Source organism: Euprymna scolopes, chromosome 2, assembly GCF_053919585.1.
Source record: "Euprymna scolopes isolate OS-2025 chromosome 2, ASM5391958v1, whole genome shotgun sequence".
Classification (NCBI taxonomy): Eukaryota; Metazoa; Mollusca; class Cephalopoda; order Sepiida; family Sepiolidae; genus Euprymna; species Euprymna scolopes.
In genome coordinates, this window is record NC_136483.1 from 12,455,822 (window position 1) to 12,471,583 (window position 15,762).

General features: G+C 30.4%; 1 protein-coding gene across 1 annotated transcript in view; it reads left to right on the forward strand.

The window, feature by feature from the left end:
- LOC145288607 (uncharacterized) overlaps window positions 1-13,012 on the forward strand; it is a 75,699-nt gene extending 62,687 nt beyond the window's left edge. The window contains exon 2 of the mRNA XM_080136341.1: window positions 7,186-13,012. Within this exon, the coding sequence (XP_079992467.1) occupies window positions 7,186-7,211 (26 nt within the window). The 3' untranslated portion in view covers window positions 7,212-13,012. The remainder of the gene's footprint in view (window positions 1-7,185) is intronic.
- Window positions 13,013-15,762: the final 2,750 nt, after the last annotated feature.

The following is a 15,762-nucleotide window of genomic DNA, read 5'->3' on the forward strand; positions in this document are numbered from 1 at the left end:
TTCCTTTTGTAACTCTGAACTATCTTCATCTTAATTGTATTTTTTTTACACACTTAGGAACTATATAACACGCGAAATTTTGTCTTGATTACTTGTCAATTTACAATGTTGGTCTTGTTTCATACCGTAGCCTCTCTTATTACCTTCTAATTTACTATCTCTTACCATTTTGTCTTCCTTAGTTTACCATTTGTCTGTTTGTTCTTTAATTTCATAAACTCAAGTATATAAACCCCCTCTCAGATTTATTACTCTTTATGGTAATTTTGATTTTATCTGCTAGTATTTTTTTTCAGTTTTTTTTAGATTAAAAAAAAAAAATTGAATTTGATACATTTAATTTTTTTTTAATTTTAAATTTTCAAATATTTTAATCTAAATTGTTTATCATTTGTTTTTACATCTATGATTATATTATGTTTTAACTATTACTTATTTGACATGTCTTAACGCCCATATCACTTCAATAATTATTACTGTATTTTAATTGTTATCTCCTATTATGTCATTCTAATCATTAATCATTATTCTTACAATTATTTACATTCTAGTTTCATCTCTTCTTAGTATTCTACATATTTTTATGGCTTTCTTAAATTTTATTTATATTTTTATATTTATTGTATATTTATATTCATTTTTCATCAAGCTATTACTATGGCTATACTATGTACTAATGTCTTACTCTACATTTTCCATTATATTTTTAATATTATTATGTTTTTCTTTAATTATGTAACCTTGTTTTCTTTATTGTCTTATTTATTGGTTTATTTATTTATCTGCACTTATACTTCATCTTTTTTATTATTATTATCATTATCATTATTATTATTATTATTATTATTATTATTATTATTATCGGTATTATTATTATTAGTGTTAATATTATTATTATCGGTATTATTGTTATTATTATTATTATTATTATTATTATTATTATTGGTATTATTATTATTGGTATTATTGGTATTATTATTATTATCGGTATTATTATCATTATTATTATTATTATTATTATCATCGTTATTATTATTATTATCATTATTTGGAAGTTTATTATTATTATTTGGATGTTTGATTTTCATTACTCGAAATTTTAATTTTAAATTATTAACTTCATTGTGATAATTATGACTTATGTTTAAGAAAACATAGTCTAATTACCGATGCATAAGATTGTTTCAGGTTTTATAATGTTTTTACGCACATATGTGCTTGTGTCTGACTATGTGTCCGACTGGGTTGCTGATACGCATATAAGTATGTGAATATATGCTTCACTGAAAACCCTATATACTAATTTGTCTTTATTTCCTCCTTATGTCGACCTCTTTCTTTAACACGTTAACTTTTAACCCTTAATCTAAGTTGATTTCTAATGTCTTCATCCCCTTCCATTCCTTATAGTAATGTAATTTGATCATGCTGACACCTTCGTCCTTCTTCCGTCTTTCTGTTCTTTCTTTTTCTTTCCCTTTTCTTTTCGTTGTTCTTTCCTTTTCCTTTTTATCCCTTTCTACTCTTTCCATTCCCCCTGTTAAGTCTTGGTATTCTCTTTCCTCTTATCGCCTTTTATTTTGAGTCTAAAATGTCACTTAATGTCATCTCTACCACTTAAATTTTAGCATTTTAATATTTTATTTTTATGAATAAAAATATATATTTCACTTCTTCCATTTTAAAACTAAATGCCTTCGGTGGCAAATAAACTTTTTACGCCGCCTGACAAGTGACTTGGTTTCTTGCAAACCAATTTGCCCGAAACATTAGCATCTTCAGTGTAGCGACTATGTAATATTTGTCTACATAAATAAATATATATATACATACATACATACACACACACATATATATATATATATATATATATATATATATATATATATATATATATATATAAGCTTTTGGCAATCATTCCTACATGAAACAAATGCACACGCAAACATGTATACATAATTATATTCAACATTTATAATACAATGAAAAGAAAACAAAATACATTGACCATTCACAAAGAACGCCAATAAAAGAACATCATCAAAAGAGACTTTACTGCTAACAATACAGAAACATTCCCTATTCCATATTCTAGTGATAGTTATCTTAAAACTAATACACGACCTCAAAAATTTATATAAGGAAAGAGACAAACTATTCACAAGAGGGTTTTTTTTTAATCTAAATCTAGATCGTAAGGGGTTGAGTGTGACAGATCCTTAATCGTTGTAGATAAAGTTGATAAGTAAATAATGTATAAAAACTTTTGTAAAATTACGCTCGTAAGCTTTATGGACGCGGCATAGAATTTGCGCTAAATCTCTTCTGCTCGTGTTTGCACGCAAGCGCACTGCTTCCACTTAATGTCTTTTCTTTAAAAGAATCGCGTATTCGAACTCAACAGTACATAAAACACACAATCACAAAAGAGTGTGTAAGTCTATGTCAAGTCCGATAAGCTTGTTCGACCTGGTCGATGCGTAAGAAATTAAATCTTTATACGAAAGACATTTTTTTTCTTCCGGACTAATGCGATGTATAAAAGGATTCCGGCTTAAACGCCAAGAAAGGAAGATAACAAGAACACTTGTGTCTTTTACACGTTAATGGCTGGAAGGGCAAGAAGATTATTTAGGCTCAGGTGAGGGAGGCGGCAGGAGAAGGCGGTGGAATGTTTGAAGAAAAGATTTTTCGGATATTGTGGAAAATGGATATTGCAACAATAAGAGCTGCCTCTTAATCTATGTAAAGTTATAATGTTGAGGCTTTTCTCACTCTGACATTGATATTAAAAGCCAAGTTTTTCTATTTAAAAATAGAACTTTTAAATATACCCAGTCATGAATATGCGAACAACTACATGAAGTTTATTAATTTTCGTATCTCTTTGAAAAACGAGCGTAATGATTTACTTATTCATTTTTTATGGTTTATTGTCAGATAATTCGTTTATTTTCACTATTATGCTAAATTCTGTTTATGCATGGTTTCTACATTCTGAATATTTGCGTAGAACTTAAACGATAACGCTCTCGCACACGAATATATATATATATATATATATATATATATATATATATATATATATATATATATATATATATATATATATATATATATTAAGAATGTGTGAGAGAATATATAATTATTTCCACTGCCAGACAACGTAATGTGATTGATAATTTAAAATTTACATTAGAATTAAAAATTAAAAATCCGTTTTATAAGAAGGAACAACAACAAAGTCAATAATTTGTACGATCGTTTCGGAAACGATGTTTTTATTGTGATAGACATTAAGCCACGGACAATAATTTTGACATATAGATTTTTTTTTTTTTTTTTTAAACAAAGTTTCCTCATCAGCAAAGGTATTGGGTGTTTTTTTTTAATATGTAAAATACACCATAAATGAACCTAGCAATTTTTAAGTAAGGGAGATGTATCTTTTAATTGTTCGCCTTTTGAAAACCGTAATTATCGTCAAAGCATTCATTTGGATGTTGATTGTAGCTTATAAAATACACTCTGCTCTTTAGATTACTGTTCTACCCCCCTGTATATATTTATATATATATATATATATATATATATATATATATATATATATATATATATATTTTATAAAGCTTATAAAGCTCCCCTCTTTGGTAGAGCACTCTCGTAAATTATCTTACTCGCTACTTAATTTAGCTGAAATAATGCGAAGCTCGCAATTTGTTTACAAACAAAATGTTTGAGCCCTCTACGAGTAGCGGACGGATGTTTATTTAAATACGCATTCGGATAGCTTAATTTCGGCCACCGATTCCGTAGTCAGGGGGTAGGACTGCCGACTGTCATCACGACGGTTCTAGGTTCGATCCTCGGCTTGGGAGAGGTGTTAGTCTAGCGGCACTGATGAGTTGTGAAACAACGAAACAGGTCTGTATGTCGATGACTAAAATATATTTTATATATATATATATATATATATATATGTGTGTGTGTGTCTGTCAGTGACCTTGTCGATCTGTGTGCGAAAAGTTTTAACCAAACTTCTTCATGAATATTTGGTGAAATTTGATATATAGGGCATTTGGATTTGTAGCACATTTTTTTATTTGGGTTTTAGCCGGTAAAATAGCTGATAAGACGTGAAAATTAAAAAACAAATATTGACCTTGGAATGATCTAAGTCGACTATACCAACTTTTTTGCGCATGCGCTAATTAAAATTTATAAGTTAAACAATGTTACTTTTGCAGATTTATATATATATATATATATATATATATATATATATATATATATATATATATGGATTTAGATCATCTGCTAAAGAATAAGGCTGGAGCACTTTATGTTTTGGTTTGGATTTTAACTGATGGTGCACAAGTCATTTTTTTATTTTTGAAGTCACTACTAATTATTAGGTATAATATTATAACCAATAGAGCATTTCTCTACACTAATAAATACAAATGTTGCATGAATTAAAATATAATATTTAAACGTATTTTACGACCGAACAACGCCAGGCGACTTGCTAATCTTTATTTAACTCTAGAGTCTAAAGAATCTTTGAGTATTTTAAATTAAAGAAATAAAATAAAACATAAAATTAGAAAATACAGTTTAAATTTCTAGAAATACTAAGATCAATATATCGTAGACTTATCACTTGCATAAACTGACAACGTTAGAAAATTCACATTACAAAAGGAAATTCAACTATATAATCGAAAAAAAAACCCATTAAATCTCAACTTGAAACTTGAAACATGAAATAGAAAACGGAGATCAAAATAAGCTTATAAGAATACGATAGAATTTATTTTAGCGACTTCCATTTCAATCTGATCATTCTATAGCACGCTATTAAATACTAGAGTCGCAGAATTTCCAGAACTTGTAAGTAAATGTCGGCAGGCTAGAAGGAAAGAGAAATTATAGGAAAAATATCAGAATTTCCCTACAAATTTCTCCATCAAAATCGGCTAAACATCACAATAAACTCAGGAAACTTATGGTCCCTTGACCCCCTCCCCCCGATGAAGGCTACATATTATACCTTGATAGAGGGTGACGGTGGCTAAGTGGTTAAAGGCACACACTGAAAATCTGGGTTTATCAAGTTCGAAGCCAGTTCATTCCACAGGAACACATTCATCAAACCACGCTTTATCTTGTATTTAACTTCTTAAATTACTTAAGATGTCTACTCGATTATGGCTGACGAAACGAGAATAATCTCCCCGTTGATAAAATAAAGGTTTCAACTCGAAATCTAATCAAATTTCTTTGATACTCGAGTTCAACAAGATGTACCCGAAGAAATTTGGAGGTTACATCGGCCGAAACGTCGTAAAAACTGACATTCAAGATGAGAACAGTAGTCCGAATGATACAAAAAATACAAGTTATAAATCCTTAACCAAATAATTCTGAAATATTTTTAAAATGTTTTCGCTTTTTAATGTTTTTTTTTATATTTGACTTTCGTTAAGGTTGAATAGAAATCTTTTTGTATTATTTGGAATTTTTAAACTATTATTTTCATCTTGAATGTTATTTTCATAACGTTCTGGTCAATGTCATCTCCGGTGTATTTTGCCGAGCTCGGACATTTTTTCTGTTGAACTCGGGAATCTTCACAGATTATCGAACGAAACCCTTTATTTATTCCACGGGGATCGCATGCTCTTGTTTCGCCATGCATGACTAAATCTTTTAGGTGTTGCCCGCACTGAGGCTTGATTGAACTTTCAACCTTCAGAAGAGTGTACCAATATAACTGACTATTATCAGGTTTTTGATGAAAACAATAGTCCGAAGGATCCAAATAATACGAATAATCAATCCTCATCTAAAAAAAATGCAGAAACATAAAACTCTTATCGAATGAAAACTCCGCATTTCACGATAACCTTAATAATCATTGCCTTCTTTGCTCCTTTCCAAATCCCCATTACGGATTTATATGTGTCATGTCTGTTTTGTACATAAAAAAATAGACTGTCTTTTTGTTCTCTTTATGCACGATTCTATAATGTCGACATTTTTCTTTCAAGTCCACTGTCGAATAATTCTTTAAAATAAAAAAAGAAAGGACAAAAGTCTAAAAAAAGAAGGATTTATGCATTCGATGTTTTTATCGTTTCGTTTTATCTGCATCTTTTGTTACAAGCGAGAATTATGAAAACTAGAAATTAATATTTATCGTCATGGTGACCTCGGTTGAATCAGGCGACACAATAATGGCCGACGCTTATAACAAATTTGACCGCTTGACCCTGAGTTTATTCGATTATCTCGTTGAATATTTATGCACGTTTCAAGAAATTCATCCTTTTCTTATTGTCCGCGTTCATTTATTTTTAGTTATTGATTTATTTCTAACGATTATTGTTTCATACGTACTAAGACTTCTTTTTCATGTCCTTAAATTTTAAATAAGTTCTTGTTGAGCTGTCCTCAAATTCTACTCAAGTTCAACATTACGAATCATTAAGGTGTTGTCTCACCGTCTATCTGACACTCATTAACCTCGAGTGGCCCTTGGGCCTTGATAAGCGATGTCACCCTAGTAAAAAAAAGAAAAGAAAAAAGAAACGATAATAAAAATCTCTAGATTTCTACTACGCTACAATTCTTTCGATCATTGTTGCAAATCACTTTGTGTTATTGCAACAGCCGTTTATCATGAAGTGCTCGTTGATAACGATCGTTATTATTATTATTTTTTTTTTTGTACTTGAGTGACAATAAATATCCTGAGGATGTCAGCATGTTGCAGGGTCTGAATAGTGTTTCTCTCCTTTCCATTCTCCTTGACGTTTCATAGTCGGTTTCCGCTGCTGATGCGACTGCGTTTCTGCTTTGTTGAGAAGTAGGATGTCAGGTTATGATATCATCATCAGCATCATCATCATTATAAAGCGTGACAGTCAAAACTTGGATGGACTTGATCGATCGACGGCGTACTGATGCGTATAATCAAAATCTGATGTTCAAAAATAAAACTGCTTCGATCCAGAAAGATTTCTACAAATCCGATCTAAGACAGAACAGATACTACAATTTTATCTTAGCCAAAGGCCAGCGACCAACGTTTTTTGTGTTTATTTTACCCATAAATTTAATTATTAACTTTTTCATTGTAAATCCCAGGTTGTAAAATATTATTTTCATTTTATTTTGCAGGGCCTAAACTCATGGAGCGAAATTAACATCTAACAACCGAAGAATATAATGGATAAAAATGGAGGGACAAAGAAAATATAGAAAAAAAAAAAAAAAACGAAAAATAAAATGACTGAACTTTTCATCATATACGCACGCTATCACGCATGCGTCAAACCATTGGACTTGTACAAAGGACTTCCGGTTCGATAATGATAATAAATAATAATAAATAATAAATAACCTTACAATACAAACAAACACGCATTCATTATAACACCTAATCATACAGATGTGCCCATATTTCTGTGACTGTGTAATAGAATAGTAATATTAACTCCCCCTTCCCCATGAGGACTGCGTATGACACAAGGCCAAGGTTAATGTGGAGTATAGCCATTAATTGAATACCTTAAGAGCGTTCATAGTCGGTAACAATTAGTTATAAAAATCGCCTCCATCTACAAGTATTTTTTTCCTCTGGCTGAAGACATAATAGACAATACATTAGGTCTTAGCTCGAAGATAGGATAATAATAGACTAGACTTTATTGTAGGACAGTATAACATCAAAATTTGTTATAGCAAAAAAGTACAACAAAACATGTAAGTAACCATACTTCGTTACATACTAACACATATTAATCCCAACATTTTAAAAATGTTTCTAATGTTTCCTAGATTCTTTTAAGTTATTCGAGTGGTCGAGGCTCATCCCTCCGATGCATCACTTACAATTATTTGTAACCACATTCGTCATGTTTATGATGCTCAAGTTGACAACGACTCAGGTTTCGGCTGATTTAGAATTTGAGCCAAAAAATAAGAACACATAGCAAATGATCATGTGACATATTCAGACGACGGTGGACCATCAAGGTCGTTCAACTCTCATTTTTAAATCAAGTATCGTGGTTTCTCCAATAGTTGAGTTGGAAATCTACTCTTTATTCTTTTTTTATGATGATGTATATTAAAAGTACAATAATGATGAGACGCCCAAACTAGTATATATGGCATGATCACGTTGGCACACCAGTTGATATTCGATTACTGTTAGATCAGGATGAATATCACATGAAATGGCATCCTTTGCGACTGTGGCTTTTCTAACCTGGCGATCATAAAAGAGAAGTCCAGAATCCCCTTGCTGTGTCCAAGACGAAACCGAATATAAGAGCTCAACAGCAAGTGTGTCATTTTCAGAAAAATAGAGTCAATAAATATACAACATGAAACATATTTTGCAGGTTTTGTTGAAGTGCAAGGGGCCACGAGTATTGAGATTCTCAATAAGGGGCCATGGGTCATCAAAGGTCCAGAAACATACTTAGACCGACTTGTTCTTTGGCTCTGAGATGAGTTATTCTGACTTTTCGCTGTTTTTCACTGTGCTGATAGAAGATGAATCAAGCATTCTCCTTAACAAAAAACCCAGTGGGAAAATCTGTTAAATCGTCGCTGACTAATAATGGGCCATGGAATGCTCGCATACTTGACTTATGGTGTAGAAGACACCCAAGAGGCCAACTGTAGACGTGATTACACACGATGAAAGCCGGCATCGAACTCCGGTTCACATTCCTACAGTGTTTGCTGCTGGTCCCGGGACTGGCTGCCCTATCACTATATTGGCTGTTTCGGATGTTCTGCATGGTTTGCGTTCATCCGGGGCACTGTGTGTTCTATGGGATAAGTTGGATTAACCCATCTTGGGTGAATGTCGTCAAGTCAACCACAGTTAGACAAATCTAAAATGTAAAACACAATTTAAAAAAATACATAAATATTGAATTTCTTGATCTAATGCGTAATTACAAACAATGACTTTTAATAGATGAAAACTCCTTTCAGCACTAATGTCTTCCGTCATTACATCGTGTTTTATTTGCGACAAATTTACAATTTAGCTTGATGAAAATTAAAAAGAAACCTGATTAGTATTTGTTAATATATTTCTGCATATGCAACGAAGTAATCACATTTTGCATGTGCAATTATGTGCTGGAAGACAATATAGCGTCAGAGTTTGAATCTGGATTTGCTTGTCCATTAAACTCTGTATTGAAGTAAATACACATGCTTGTAATACAGCTATGAGTGTGCCGTTTTCTCTGATGTGATCTAAATGCATCACGAGTATGATTTATTGGTACTAGGTTGAATAATGAAGTTGCTGGAGCATGACAAGTCTGCCATTTTTTGTCTAAGGTGTTTTTCTTGAATGTTCCTTATCTAGTAAACTTATTACGTAATCGATAGCTTAAAAGTCACAGTAATAACGGCAAAAATATGCAAACATATTCCATACACAGTTTCATGACAGACAAATGCACATATAAACTAATGTATATATGTATACATGTACATGTATGTATATGTCTACGCTAAAATGTTTGTATATAGTGAGTACTAATATGAACAACTACTATACACACCATGATACGCTCATTTCTATATATAATGTTTATATATGTGTGTTTATATATATGTGTTTATATATATATGGTTATATATAGATGTTTATATATATGTTTATATATGTTTATACATATATATATATTTATGTATATGAGTATATATATGTTTATATATATGTAGTTATGTATATGGTTATATATATATATGTTTGTATATATATGGTTATGCATATGGTTATATATATATGTTTATATATATATGGTTATGTATATGGTTATATATATATGTTTATATATATATATATATCTGGTTATGTATATGGTTACATATATATATATTAATATATGTCTATATGTGTTTATATATATGTTTATATGTGTTTATATATATACGGTTATATATATGGTTATATAAAGGACATAAAAATAAAATATCAAATCGATTTTTACAATTTTATTTGAATAAAATGGACGAATAATTAATTAGACAAATTCAATATGAACAATTTCCTTATGAACACCTTTTTACAGATGCAAAAGTTTAAATAACATTTGAAATGGACACACATTTGAAGTATATGCGTGGAAAGTAGGCTCAATATATATATATATAATTATATATATATATATATATATATATATGTGTGTGTGTGTGTGTGTGTGTGTGTGTGTGTGTGTGTGTTTGTATAAGGTGTGTGTGGATGTGTCTGTGTATGTATTTAAACAAACATTGTTAAAATAACTGATAGCTTCTGTTCAATTATAACGTTTTTATTGTTTTCGAATTTCCTCATATTCTTTGTACAAAAACCCAAATCAATTAATATAACGTTTAATAGGTGTTACAAATAGTGTCGATGCTACGTCGAATTATCTTCGGGTGATATATATATATATATATATATATATATATATATATATGCGTTATTTATATATATGTATATATGCGTTATTAATATATATATAAATACATGTATATATATATACATATATATATGTATATACATATACATATACATATATACATGTATATATGCATATGTATATATATATATATATATATATATATATATATATATAAGGCGTTATTACTATAATCATATGTTTATAAATATACTTATGATAGTTTTTAATATGTCGATTTGAAGACAGTCCAAGTAACAGGACTGGTGTTATTGCAACTGTTCTTTTGCATCTGTGGATGAAAAATAGTTCTAATTTGACCGTTCAAAAATCACAAATAAATACGAAACAAAAAACATGAACTTTTAATTACATGTTTTTTTTTCCGCCTTCATTATATTCCTATACGTGAAAACAAAAAGGGCTCGGCTGAGTCAGCAGCGTCGTTCGTTCTAACATGTGTTTTGGTTTTAAGTACAATAAAAACCATTTGCTTCCGAACCCCAGTCGCCCAGGGCTTCTGATAATGGGCGTTCTTCTGTTGTTGAAATTCAAGTGAGAATTTTTTGCTGGTTATTCTTTTTTTATTAATCGTTCAATAAACGTTAACGGTTAAGGTCAAGTTTCAGGTTAGTTTTAGAGTGTCGCTTGAATTAGCATTCTAATAAACTAACACTCATCGACGGATTGTGATTTGGAATTATATGTCGAAAAAGGCAAATAAAACATTGTTCGTTGTATTATTTGGATTGTTTGCACTACTGTTCTTATCTCGGTTGTTTCTTTTTGTTTTTTTTTTTACACACTGTTTTCGGCTGATGTAACCTTCGACCGTCTTCAGGTACATTCACGCTGGATGTTATTTGTGAATGGTGAAAAATGTTGTTTTTTTTTATCTATTTTCTCAACGAATATAGCCGTTAGAAATTCGTTGGGAAAGAAAAAAAAAACAAAACAAAAAACAATAATTTTTCGCAAATAACATCCAGTGCTACATGAAGACGGTCGGAGGTTAGATCGGCCGAAACGGTGCGGAGAAAACAACCAAGATGCGAACATTAGTCCAAATGATATAAAACTAATTGTCAATGTTCATCTAAAAAAAATATACAAACATCCAAACATTATTCATTTTAATAAACGATCAAGCAAGAAGTTATTTTAATGAACATGAGAAGAGTATGATTAGAATTGTCATTTATAGCTAAGTATCATTTGATTGGACACAGAGAAGAAAAAGTAGAATGTTTAGTTTATGTATACATTACGTAACGATCGATGCACATTATTATGGTCACTTGTAACTATAAATGTCAGATTTTCAAAACTAAATAGACAAATCTTATATAGGTCTTCCGTAACTAAAAATAAAACGTCCGCTTTTCAGTAATAAATGCTTGTAGAAAGGGCATAATTTTTTAGTAGTTTAAATGATGCTCGGTTTACTTTTAATATAGATGTATTCGATTTTCTTAGCCGTAATCTGGAGAAGAAGATGGAGACGATACTTGTGTGCATAAGAAACACTGGAGTATTAGGAATCTAAAACACAATAATAAACCACGCGTGTTTGTACTTAATGGAGAAACTATTTCTAATATCGTTTTATGGCAAATTATTTTGGTCAAATCGTTGCATACTATAGTAACGCTTATTCGTTAAATCTTAATTTGTTATTAAGTTGGTGCAAAAATAATGTGTTTTTTTTGGTTTGGTTGAATGTCAAAAAACATTATTTTTGCACGAACCTTATATTTACCAAGCGAATATCGAAGGAAGATCCTGTCGAAATATCGAATTAACAACAAGAATTCAATCCTCTGTTGATAGTAGATCTCTGATGTAATACTGTGATTATATTTAATGATATTTAATTATAAATTAAAGATTAAGATGCTTGAGAAATACATTTAATAAAATAAATTTCCTTTTTAAGCAAAACACACTAAAATTGATAATAAACAGTAATTATTTTTTTTTTTTCTGAGATTGGACAAAAGAATTATTTTTTCCATTGACATACGCTTCTTTATTTTGAAGTTTTTGTTCACATTTAAAATAACACTGAAATAAATGATAAACATGAATTATTGCAGACAAGGCATATTTTCTGGAACGGAACAAAAAAAAAACGCTATTAATTTCCATCGTTACAGACACACTGTTTTTCTACTGTCTCTCTCAGATGAGGCACTCAAGTATTCAGGCACATTGAGCCATGAACTTCAATTAGCTTAGTAGTTCGATTGCAGTTATCAAGTTTGCCATGCATTTTCCAATCTGATCAATAAGACGAAAAACACACTTGAAATGACAATTCTACCAAATTTTCGCACGAATAAGAATAACGTGATTTTTTTTTCTATTATTTTATTTTTCAACTGACTATTGGCTTCACACACTAAAAAAGACTTTATAAAAATGTCAAATGTGAAAATCAAATATTGTCTTTATTTCGCATTCTTTTCCTATTTCAATGGACGTCTGTAGATTAAGAATAAAACGTCAAATATATTGGAAAAAAAGTTATTTTTAAAAATTTCTTTACCGTATTTTTCAGATACATTTTTCTTTTTTTCAGAGAGGCTAGATCTTTGAATAAAATTAAATTCAATTTCAGCTAAAAGATACGAAATTAGTCGCGGATTCCAACAAATGTCTGTACTACATATTCACTATATTAACACTAAAACGGGCTCTTTTACATTCGTTTTAAAGTTTCCAGAATAGCTAAAAAATAAAATAAAAAAAGAGTGAAAAAATGAATACGCAACAAATAACCGTTACCAAGGCAAGATACGTTACTCTACTGCATACCTGGATATTTTTTGTGTGCTTTAATTTATTTAATCAAAATCTTTTTACTTCTCGATAGTAGCGGCGGTGTAATATCTATCGATCAAACAAAATGGTGGCCACATTTGAGCATTCGGTGAGCTTGATAGTCGATCAAAAGTCGAAAATTAAATAAGGTACTGGTAGAAGAAATCCAATAAATGTCACCAATCGTACGAAACTATAATGTTCGAGCAGTATGTTGTTAATTTTATCTTTTTGCCGATTATCAGAACATTGGTTTGGTTCTTCGTTATAACTTGACAAGCTGTCAATTGCTTTTATTTTTAATTAAAACACTTTAAAATAAGTTAAAACACAAAAAACTATTGGGTATAAGTTAATAAATACAGAAAATAGTTTATTCATATATTTATTAATTTGTGGACTTTGATCCTCATGTTTTATAATTTTTGTTTCATGACGTTGATGAGGATAACTGCCGGCAAGTAAATAAATAAATAAATCATCTAAAAAATTCCAATAAATGAAGAAGCTAAAAAAAATAGTTGTAAGGATAGTTTTTTTTTTATCTCTTCAAACAAATTAAAATAATAATAATAAAAAATCTATATTATATTATCAACGATGATTTCTAACAAATAAATAAAATACAGCAGATTTTTCTTTATTAAGTAGATATTTTCTCCCTATGTAAGCGTTGTTTACATTTGATTATAATCTCTAATTTCTTTTAAAAAAAAAGAAAGAAAAAAAAAACAGTACAACGCAAGACTAAATAATAAAAAAAGCGTTGCCAAATGCATTCTTCCAGCATTTCAAAAACAACCCGCAGACGACAGCACGCAGACCTTCATTAATGTTTTTCTTCAACTTAACATCATGCCGAGAAAAAAAAGTATAAAATTTTGACGAAGGGGTATAACCCCGAAATATCTTAATTTAAAACAAGTAAACACTTGTTGTGATTTTTATAATATTGCGTTGAAATCAGCTTTCGAACATATTTCAATTCAAAAACAACATTTATTTCTTTATAATCAAATTTTCAGTGATTTAACATCATTTTTAAGAATGGAGACCGTTTGGGTTTTTTTCTTCTTTTTCTATTTCGCCATTTCTTGTGGCACATAGTCACAGAGAAAGGTCATCACCATGATATCGTATGAGTTCGGAGATTCTATGATTTCCCCGATATTTTTCTAGTCAGAATTCTTTCTAAAAAGACACCGAGAATTATGGGAAGAATCACGTGAAGGTTACAAAAATCCTAAGTGAAAGTGATTTTTTGGAAAGTGCTGGATTCGAACAACTAGATCGTCAGTCCGTATCTTTAACCACTAAACCACCGCCATCTCCCACAGAGAAAGGCAAAAGTTCGTGTGGAAGTGAAATCCTAAATTGCTTGATTCCCAGTGTAGTCTTTATAAAGCATTGCCAGAAAATGGGGACATTTTATTATTTATAATTAGAGCACTCGAGTAACATATAGAGATATAATAATATTAATAATGTTCCGGTTGAGAAGTCGCGATCGGTAAGTTATCGCTTTCGTTTCTCTTTCGAAACAGACGTTAAGCCGGTCAAAAGAAACAAACAAAAAACAAAAACATTAACAATTAAATAAGGACCAAATGAATGGTTGCACGTGTCGATAGTTTGTTTTTAAGGACATGCTTATTGTTTCAGTATTATATTTTTCTTTTAAATATCGAAATAAAATGCAGCAGTTAAAAAGTCACATGGTTCGACCATATGCTAAAAGATTTGCTGACTCAGCGTCACTTAATTGAAATCACGTGAAACAAGATTTAAATAGAGGACTCTATTTAGTCAGTGTTGCCCAGGAGTCATTTTTACTTTCATTTCTGTTTTGTTTTTTTATCGTATAAATAATGTATACCAAATATGCAAGCGAGGCAGAGAGAGAGAGAGAGAGAGAGAGAGAGAGAGAGAGAGAGAGAGAGAGAGAGAGAGAGAGAGAGAGAGAGACAGACAGACAGACAGACAGACAGAGATAGATGGCGAATGCTGATTTCTAGTCAAATATTTTTCAAGAAAGACATCGATAATTATGGGAGGGACCACGAGAAGGTTGCCAACATCCTAAGTGCAAGTGATTTTTATGTAACGAACTAGATTCAAAATTAGAACAAATAGGTCGTCAGTTAGTGTTGTTAACTACTAGATGATTGTCATCTCCCATGGGAAGTGGTGTCCATATTATATCCCCTTAAAACTGTTTAAAATACTTTAAAGAAAATGGAATTTGTAGAATATTTATTAATTAATATCTAATACTACTTACTGCTAAAAATAGACAAAAATCAGATATATCTAAATTTTTGATGGAGGGCTCTATTTTACCACATTTGCATAAACTGAATGATAGTATGTATAGCTGACATTACAACTCTTACGCCTAGCATTCATAACTATCTCTTAATTTGTTTCATTTGTTGTACAAAAATATATAGAT